At 46.6% G+C, this 10,564-nt stretch overlaps 1 protein-coding gene across 1 annotated transcript in view; it reads right to left on the bottom strand.

The window, feature by feature from the left end:
* The window catches only part of ENPP6 (ectonucleotide pyrophosphatase/phosphodiesterase 6), a 77,035-nt gene extending 74,788 nt beyond the window's left edge, over positions 1-2,247 (bottom strand). The window contains exon 1 of the mRNA XM_005883861.2: positions 1,926-2,247. Coding sequence (XP_005883923.1) covers positions 1,926-2,166 — 241 coding nt within the window. The 5' untranslated portion in view covers positions 2,167-2,247. The remainder of the gene's footprint in view (positions 1-1,925) is intronic.
* Positions 2,248-10,564: the final 8,317 nt, after the last annotated feature.

Raw genomic sequence — 10,564 nt, 5'->3', positions numbered from 1 at the left:
AGGAGGAAGGAGGAGGAGGAGGAGGAGATTGAAGATGAGATCTTTGTCAAGCACTTTGGGGCGCTGCACAGTCCACCATGGAAAGGACGCGTGACAAGAGCCACCCCTGAGCCTGAGGCGTGCTCTGCATGGTGGGGCTCGGTGCAGATCACTCCTGGTGCGAATGTCAGGAATGGGGGTCCCACAGACAAAAGCCCGTGCCACTGGCCTGGTCCCTCTGTGCAGATGGCAATGGCCCCTTTTACTCCCTGGAGCCTGACTTTCTGAAATGGATTTTGTTCGTTCTGCACGGAGATCTGGGGAGCTGCACGTGGCAGCTATGAATGGGGCCTCCCCGCGAGGCTCCGAAAGCAGCTGGAGGGGGTGGTCTGCGTGTGTGAACCTCCCGGGACAGAGCTGCAGTCGGGCTGCGACACACAATGGCATCTATGTGTGACCCGCGGCCTGCACACGGCTTCCCGACGAGGGGGGTCGCGCGCCCAGCGGGGACCAGCGGGCTCTGTCCCCCCTCCTCATCGCAGAGAGGCTGCTGTTTGTCTGCTGGGGAAATGTTTTGAAATCAACAAATGCATTGTTCGCTTAGGCACAGCCTGGATTTTTCCCCCTCTCTCTGCCTTCATTTCCAGTTCTCCAACGTCTCTTTCCCCTTTAACTTTACGGCATTTTTATGTGCCTGTGCATAGAGGACCCACACGTGAAGTCGGATACGTCAATTGTCTTTGCAGACTCCTATGGCTGTGCTATGCTGTGGGGATCCATGATGAGATGTGGAGTTCTCATCCCCTTCCCACGCACATAACTGACAGTGTTCCCTGTGCTCAGAGCACATGGCCGAGGTCAGCCATCCCAGCAATAACAGTGCGTTCTTAACAGCCCCCCTGACGGTCTGCTAAATTCTTTCCGAGAGCGCCTCCCTGGCCCCCACAAAGGTTACTGGAAAGCCAACCGGAAGCCAGGAACCCGACTGCGAGCGCAGAAAGTCCCCGCTCTGCAGAGGGGGCGAGGTCATGGAGTCACACTGACACTCCGCAATCCCCAACGCAGGTCCCCCTCGGGCCCAGCCCAGCGTCCTCGAACCCGGGCGCAGTCTGGGTTCGCTGGCGTTTTTGTTCTATTTTTGATTTCAGAGAAGAAGGGAGAGGAAGAGAGAGAGAGAAACATCAAGGATGATGGGGACCGAGCCCGCAACCCAGGCACGTGCCCTGACCGGGAATTGAACGGTGACCTCCTGTGTTCACAGGTCGACACTCAACCACTGAGCCCTGCCGGCCAGGCTTGTTCTGCTTTGTTTTCATAACAGATGCTACAAGTTAAAAATGGGAATCTGAAGCCCACCACAGATTTTTTCTTCTCTGTGCTAGTTCACCTGCCCCCAAAAGGCCAAACAAGGGCCAAGTGGCATTGCTGAGTGACACTTCTCGATCTGCCGGAGCCACCCCCCCCCCCCCCCCCTCCCCCGAGCGATCCAGGAATGCACGTGGAACTTGCACAGCCCAGCACACGGATAAACAAGCCGAATGCCTCCCGGATGACAGATGACTGCAGAGCGAGGGGACGGGAGGAATTTGGTACAGACACGTGAGGACCAATGGACTCTTTAAACTTGAACTTGGAAAACATGGAGTTAGCTAGAATTTTGAGCTGTAAACCAAATAACCCCCTTTGTAAATCATCCATCCACACAGCTCTCTTTTCTCCGCTCTCTGAGAATTCAAAGCAGGTCGTGGGGAGAACTTCCGGAGAACAACACAACCATGAAAACAACCACCTCGGCCGAGAACACAGACTTCCTGTCTGTCTCTGGGGTCCCAAGGGACTAGGGGAACCTGAACATTGACATCAGAGTCCGAGGCCAGGCGCTAACGGACCCCTGATGGACGCCAGCACCCTCCTCCCCACCCAGGAGAGGAGCAGCAGGTACTCACCGGTCATCAGGGTGTAGTAGTTGGGATAAGAGAGCGTGGGGAAGTCTGGGGTCAAGTAGTCCGCTTTCACCCCCCGGCTCACAATCTCTTTCAAACCAGGCAGGGACTCCAGGGCCTCGTTGCTGATGTAGTCGGAGCGGAAACCATCCAGCAGGAACACCAGCAGCTTCCGGGGGGCAGAGGCCGGCTGGGCCAGGCCCAGCGAGAGGACCAGCAGGAGGGCCCGGAGCGGCACTGCCATGCTGCCAGGAGCCTGCCGAGCCGGCTGGCACAGCCGTCGCCTTGCAAAGACCGAGGATGGAGAATCTGTAGCTCTTCTCTCTTCTAGGGGCTGGACCTTGACTGCTGGCCTTCCTGAGCCAAGTTCACTTTCAGAATTTAAAGGTACAGCACCGTGTTTTTATTTTTGAGTCCTATCTGAGCATTTATTCCAAGCAGCAGGTCAGCCACAGAAATCTGCTCTGCAGCCCCCCCAGAAGCCAGCTGCTCATATATATAGGGTAGGACAGAGATCACATAGGAAAGCAGGCGTGACAGGCCTGGGGAAGTAGGAGGCTGGGGTGGGACCCCCTTGTTTGGGCAACAAGGTTGTTCCTCTTTCCCTGATAACAGGCAGCTCTCGAATGGAATGAACCGCATTCCAAGGGTGGATTCCCCCCCAGGCCCAAGGTTGACTCCCAGGTCCCCAGGGCACACAACTCCCAGCCAGGTCAGAACGTCCTTTCTTTAATCAAGGCGATCTTGGTTAAAGGAGCAGGATTAATATTTCCCATCACCATAGCTAGTCGCCAATACTCTTTTTTTTTTTTTTTGCCCCTAACATTTCCCCACGGCTATTTCTATCATCTCGTATCTACGAGATTAGTTTTAGATGAAAAGTCTCGTCGTGCTGGACCGCATCTGCTTCTGCCTTGAAAGCAGCTCCCAGGGATGGAATACAGCTCATGCAGGGTCCTGGATATGTTTTCTATCAACGGAGGATGTCAGGAAGATTAAAGCAGCACATTCCTTTAAATTCCTCCCAGCCCTGGTTATGCCCCCAACAGCAAACAATCCACTGCTGCCCGATTCTCTAGGACTGCCTCCCTCACCTGGCTCAGCTCCTGATGTATCCCGTGTATAGCCCTGGAGGTGGCATTCAGGGCTTTTACCTTGCTACACACCAGCCGGGTCACTTCTACATGAAGGGAGCTTACCAGTCCCAGCCTCACAGACATGGTCCCAGCACTACATCCAGCGGGGCTCCACGGGTGGGCATGGCATTGCAGTTCAGTGCAACGGCCGAGAGAAGTCTCTTTTGGTTCGGACCCTTGGTGCTGTTTCTGGAGCTCTAAGCTGGTCGGTCATCTGAAGGAACAAGGCCTCCTGGTACAGCATCCATTTTTTAAAAGCATCCATGCTCACCCTTTACTGGAAAACCAGGAGGCTGACGCCTTGGGAGAAGCTGGATCCACAAACAACCCGGAATTAATGCCAGGGGAGACGGTGCAACCTTATTATTTTGGGTGAATGTTCCAGAAATACAGGCGCCCACAGAGAGGCGGAATCTAACCACTCTCTCTTAAATATTCCATGCACTATTTCACTGAATACTTCTGGAGGAGTTGCTTTAATTACATCAGAAAAAAAGTGAGGAAGGAGAGAGATAGTAGCAGAAACCAAAACGAGGAAGCCAGAGGATCTAGGACGCTGGGCATCGTTTTCAGGAGAGAGGTGATGAGTGAGAATTGAGTGATAAGTTTGACAATCAAAATATATGTGTACCAAATAAAGTACGTTTATACTTTCTGCCCATGGACACTGAAGGCTGTTCATAAAGATGAAAAAAATCTGTATGTATGTGTTTTTTCTTTTTGTTTCTTTTAGCTAATAGACCAGTTAAAGCCTGGTGGAAGATTGATATTGCCAGTCGGTCCTGCGGGTGGAAATCAGATGCTGGAGCAGTACGACAAGCTGCAAGATGGCAGTGTCAAAATGAAACCTCTGATGGGAGTGATATACGTGCCTTTAACAGATAAAGAAAAGCAGTGGTCCAGGTGGAAGTGATTTTACCTTCTGCTCTTTCTTCTTCCACACATGCAAGGTGAAAGGGTGTGGATTTTAAGACATTAGCCTGCAAGAGCTGCTTTTTTGGTCATTACTTTAATGCTGCTCCATTTTAACATCAGAAAGTCACTGCATTAAAAATGTAGAAAAGTTGCATGGTCTGCCCTTTTTTTGGTTAAACTCACGTCTTTGGGGAAGGGAGGGTGAGACTTGGTTGGCACAAAGGTGGTTTTTTAAACTGCAGTTTAGTGCTAAGGAGATTCCATCATCCGACACTCTGTTTCTATATTTTCAAATCATTTGTATAGATGCTGTGTGGTCATGGAAGCAAAAGCTTCCCTTTGAAGAGAAGGGGCCATCATTTCCTGCCCCGTCCACTCTCTGTGATAGCATTGTCGTAAAGAGAAAGAAGGGAAAAGATATTCTTGTCCCAGTTTCCAAGGTGTCAGAATCCCAGAGAGGACATTCATCCTCTCAGCTTGACTTCTCTGCCAGTCAAGTTCCTAGATGTCCCACAGCCGGTGCCTGTTTCATATTCAGCTGTTGTTTCAGAGCCACTGTAACAAGTAACTTATTGCCGTTCTAAAGAACAGGCCAGCCAGTTTTTAACCCACTTTAAGTTCCTGGGGAGGGGGGGGGGGGGGGGGGGGGTCTGGTTCCGAAGCTTCCGGACTGTGAAGATAACAGCTCAAGGCCGCATAGTCTGCCTTGGGGATGACCTTGGGGCTCACTTGGGGAGAGGTGAAGGATTCTAAATCCTAAAGATGACTATAAAAGGGGCACCCACTTTCCTCTGCTGCTGGGGGGGGAGGGGTTGGGCAACCCAAAATACAGCCCCCTGAGCGCCTGATCCAGCTGTGAGGAGGCCAGCCCTTCACTGACTCGCTCTCCTTAGAGTCCACAGGCCCCAAGGTCCCTAAGGCCCCACCCATCACGCTATGACATGTCTGGGTGGCGGCATTGCTGATGTGCCCTGTATTGTTTTATGATGATCGTATCATTTTATGATCATGTTTAGGTAGTTTCTCTAAGGTTTTGGGTCAAAATGATTGTACAGAAACATCTTTATCATACATGCCAACATGTGAAGAAAGAAACGTTTGAGATGGGATTCCAATCAGACTCCTGGTCGTGTACATTGTGACCCAGAAGAGGTTGGAAGTGAAAGCTCAGCAACAATAAGCGAAGGCACTTGGTCAGAAAATGTGGTTAAAAAAAAAAAAAAAAAAAAAAAGAAAGAAAATGTGGTTAATATTAGGTGCCCAGAGCCTTGTGGCCCAAGGCCTTGTTTGTCCGTTATGGGATGCCCTCAGCTGGGAAGGATTATCAGCACCGAACATGTAAGGGTGCTTCTTGCCACTTGTTTTCCAAGGGTTGGCAATGCTCTAAGGTCATTGCCCGTGGGGGTTTCACGTAGATAGTGCAGAAGAAGGAGAACTTTCCTTAGAACGTGGGACCACCTTTGCCCCGGGACACGCATGAGCTCCCGGGAATGTGCTGTGCAGATCCGTCAGCACTGTGGTGCCTGGCCTCCCCGGAGAGGCACTGAGAGGGGAGGGACGGGTCCTAGGAGAGAAAAGATGGGTTCCAGGGCCTGGGATTCTAGCACTGGACAACTGTGTGATTCTGGGAAGGTGACCTTCCCACACTTCGGTTTTCACCTCTGAAACGTGACAGAAGGAAGGTTCAAGGTGCTTTCCAGCTATAGAATCGATGAGGTTCAGAAGCTGTGATCCAAGTCAGCCATGCTGGCCAACATCAACCTTCACTGGCCCTGTTACTCCATCTGTTTGCCCACCCGTGTTGGCCCTTCTTGGCTCATGTCAACACGCTCGTTTCCTAGAAATCAACAGTCTTAGCTCCTCAAAGTCCTTGCCCCAATCCCAGACCAGGGCAAGTGTCCCATCGGCCCTCTCTCTGGTCAGGCGTAGGAACTAGAATCTTAATACATTTTAAAGGACTGAAACCCTACAGAATATGTTCTAGACCCATGAACATATTCTTCTAAAATTAAGATGAAACAAAGACATTTTCAGAAAAATGAAAGCTGAGAGAATTAGTCACCAACACACTTGTACTATAAGAAATAGGAAAGAATGTTCTTCAGGTTTAAGGGAAATAATACAAGATAAAAAAAATTAAGACCTACAGGAAGACAAAAAAGTTATCAGAAATGGTAAATATGTGGATAAATATAAAAGACTATATATTTTTCTTTCTTTAATGTCCTTTAAAAATAACAGTTTAGCCCTAGCCAGTTTGGCTCAGTGGATAGAGCATCGGCCTACAGACTGCAGGGTCCCAGGTTCGATTCTGGTCAAGGGCACATAGGCTCGATCCCCAGTAGGGGGTGTGCAGGAGGCAGATGATCAATGATTCTCTCTCATCATTGACGTTTCTATCTCTCTCTCCCTCTCCCTCTCCCTTCCTCTCTGAAATCAGTAAAAACTATATATTTAAAAATTGCTTTTAAACAAAAAAATAACAGTTTAAAGTCAAAATAATAACACTATGATGGGACTTATGATTTATAACTTACGAAGAATTAGAAGACAAAAAACAGTAGCTTAAAATACAGGTGTATCCCTGACCAGTTTGGCTCAGTGGATAGAGCGTCAGCCTGCGGACTGGGGGGTCCCAGGTTCGATTCCGGTCAAGGGCATGTACCTTGGTTGTGGGCATATCCCCAGTGGGAGGTGTGCAGGAGGCAGCTGATCGATGTTTCTCTCTCATCGATGTTTCTAACTCTCTATCCCTCTTCCTTCCTCTCTGTAAAAAATCAATAAAATATATTAAAATATAGGGGTAGGATATTTAAAGGTAATCAAACTGTTGTGACATTTTTTTTCATTTACAAAGTGGGGAAAGTGAGATATAAAGAATAAAACGTAAAGTGATCAGATATTAATTTTAAGTAGATTATAATAAGGATGCATATGTTAATGCCAAGAGCAACCACTAAAAATAATACAAAGAGGCATAGCTAAAAAGCAGGAGAATGAAACTATATCAATATAGTAAAGGCCATATATAAAAAACCCACAGCTAACATCATACTATTAATGAAAAAAACCATTGAAACCTGTAAAGAATTTTTGTGAGTTTATTTGAGCCAAACTGTCAACATATGCTGGGAAGCAGAACCTCAATGAATTGAGATAATGCTCCAGAGAATGGCAGGTTACGTCTGTATTTACACATTGCAATCAAAGGAGGGATGTAGGTGGGTTACATGAAATCCATTGCGGGGGAACCCCTGGGATTGGATAAAAAGTAAAATGATGGACACATACTTAGGTGGGTGCAGTAACAATTAACATGATAATGAAGGAATTTGTGGTATCTGTCCTGGAGCCCAGCACATTAGGTTGTGCCCCAAGGGGTCCAGAAAAAGGGAAGTTACAAGTTACCCAGACATTTCAAAGGGTATGTTATTATAGTTGTAAAAAGACATTTAGGCTCAATTAAGGTAAAGGTTGACCTTGTCAGGATGTAACCACCCACCATAACTGCTTTTAGTTAAAGTTTAATTTCAGACCATCCTTTGTGATTACTTTAGGTCTCTGAGTTTGCAAGACTGCCAAGCAGGCCTTCTTTGAGCTTGTCAGGTTAGCATGTGGCCCCTTTCATCCACAATACTCAATGGTGAAAAGTTAAAATCTTTCCCTCTAGTATCAGGAACAAGTCAAGGATGCTCCTATTCAACATAGCATTATAATTCTTACCCAGAGCAATAAGTCGTGGGGGGAGGGGGGGCGGGCATCTAAATCCAAAAGGAAAAGTTTAATTTCCTTTGTTTGTAGAAATATGTTTGTATATATATAGAAAATCCTAAAGACTCAAAAAAGTTTTTAAAAAGTTATTAGAATTAATAACAAATAAATTCAGGAAAGTTGCAGGATAAAAAATTAACATACAAAAACCAATTGCATTTATATGCATTAGCAATCAATTATCTGAAAAAGAATAAATAAATAAAGCAATCTCATTTATAATACCATCAAAAATAATAAACTAGGAATAATTTAACTAAAGCAGTGAAAGATCTGTAGAATGAAAATTACAAGACACTGATGGAAGAAATTGAAGAAGACACAAATACATGGGAAGATATTCAACCCTCATGATTGAAGAATTAATACTGATAAAAGGTCCATACTAGCCAAAGCCACCTATAGATTCAATGCAATCCCTATTGAAATCCCAATGACATTTTTCACAGAAATAAAACGAATCCTAAAATGCATATGAAAGTATTAAAGACTCTGAATAGCCAAAGCAATCCTGAGCAAAAAGAACAGAGCTTGGAGCATTACATTTCCTGATTTCAAACTTATTTCAAAGCTATAGTCACCTAAACAGTATGGTATTAGCGTAAAACAAACACATACACCACTGGGTTGCATGAGGAGCCCAGAAATAAACCCACACATATACAGTTAACTAATATTTAACAAGAGAGCCATGTATACTCAATGGAGGAAGGATCGTCGCTTTCATTAATGGTGTTGGAAAACTGGATAGCCTCATGCAGAAGACTGAAATGGAACCCCTATCTTACACCACTTGCAACAATTACCTTGAAACGGATTAAAGACTTAAACTTAGGACTCAAAACCATAAAACTCCAAGAAGAAACATAGGAAAAAAGCTCCTTGACATTGGTCTCTGCGATGATTTTTTTTGGATATGACACCAAAAGCACAAACAGCAAAAATAAACAAGTGAACTAAATCAAACTAAGAAGCTTCTGCACAGCAGGAGAAACAATCAACAAAATGAAAAGGCAACCTAGAGAATGGGAGAAAATATTTGTAAATCATCTATCTGATAAGAGGTTAATATCCAAACTATAGAAGGAACTCAACAATGCAATAACAAAAGAATAGTATAATTTAAAAGTGGGCAAAGGACTTGAATAGACATTTTTTTCCAAAGAAGACATACAAATAGCCAACAGGTATATGAAAAGATGCTCAATGTTACTAACCATCAGGGTGAAAAGGAAAATGGGGGGGGTTGCAACCTAGCTCAGTGTCTGGTTAAAACTGTAGTCTTACTTCCCCACTCTGACTGACTTGGGCGGAGCTGCAGAGCCTAACCCCAGGGCCCCCTACAGCTGACTTGGGCGGAGCTGCGGGGACCCTCAGGGGCCCCCACAGGAGGAGATATAATGGTCAGGGGCTTCCCAGGAGTTCAGTTCAGGCTTTGGATCTGGAATTCCCCTGGACTAGCCGATCTGCGAAATAAAGGTTAAACTTTTCTCCCTCGGAGTGCGGGCTGATGGTTCTTCCGTGCATTCTGCCACAACAGAGATACTATAATAGAAGCAAAGATGTTAAGTAAAAATGCATGCTATATAAAAATTGAAAAGAAAATGCCAATAGAATCCTTATATATTATTATTTTTTTAAAAAAAATATATATATTTTTATTGACGTTTTACAGAGAGGAAGGGAGAAGGATAGAGAGTTAGAAACATCAATAAGAGAGAAACATCGATCAGCTGCCTCCTGCACACCCCCTACTGGGGATCGAGCCTGCAACCAAGGTACATAACCCTCTCTACTGGAATTGAACCCGGGACCTTTCAGTTCATGGCCCAACGCTCCATCCACTGAGCCAAACCAGTCAGAGCTATTTTTTTTTAAATAGCTCTGTTTACCACAAAGGCCTAGAAACAATGACATCTTAATACAAATGGGCTTGCTGTGGGAGAAACAACGAAGAGGCTTGTCCCCACTCAAGCTCATTGTTTTTGATGGTCACAAGGTAAGTGCCTTTGGTAGCTGGGGAGATAAATGAGCTGAGCTCTGCACTAGCCAGTTTGGCTCAGTGGATAGAGCATCGGCCTGTGGACCAAAGGGTCCCAGGTTCGATTCCAGTCAAGGGTACATACCTTGGCTGCAGGCTCCTCCCTGACCGGGCCCTGATCCCGTGTAGGAGGCAACCCATCGATGTGTTTCTCTCACATCGATGTTTCCCTCTGTCTCTCCCTCTCTCTTCCACTCTCCCTAAAAATCAATGGAAAATATCCCGGGGTGAGGATTAAAAAACAAAACAAAAAACAAAAAATGAGCTGAGCTCTAAGGGCAATAACTAGAAGACCACAATCTGCAAGTAACATAATTACATGTCAGTCAAGATGCTTGACTGTCGTTACTTGGTCATGAAATTGACAGAGAAAAATAGATTAACATCTTGTTATGTTTCTAAGAGAACTAAGTTGCCAAAGAAACCACGGACCAGGTCTGCAAAACCCTGTGATGATTCAAACCCATGAGTCATACCCCCCCCCCTGCCCCCGCACAGCCTGGTGAAGGGCAGACATCACAACACCTGCTTCCAAGGTGGCCAGAGGGGAAACTGGACAAGAGGCAGAATCAGGGGCCAGGGAGGACGAGGGCCACGGAGCCCCTGCCAGAGGGCAGCTGGCTATGCCGGTGGGTGCCCAGGGAACTGGCTGCATGCACGCCACGATGGGGAGACAACGCTGTGCCCGGACAGTGGCGCAGGAGCTGCCCTCCTGCCTTTTCCTGAACGGGAGTTTGTGTTGGAGAGATCTGGTTTCTACTCCACCATGGGGTCGTTGG

Source organism: Myotis brandtii, unplaced genomic scaffold, assembly GCF_000412655.1.
Source record: "Myotis brandtii unplaced genomic scaffold, ASM41265v1 scaffold802, whole genome shotgun sequence".
In the NCBI taxonomy this organism is placed as follows: domain Eukaryota; kingdom Metazoa; phylum Chordata; class Mammalia; order Chiroptera; family Vespertilionidae; genus Myotis; species Myotis brandtii.
The sequence above is the reverse complement of the archived record's forward strand: the minus strand, read 5'-3'. Positions and strand labels throughout refer to the sequence as shown.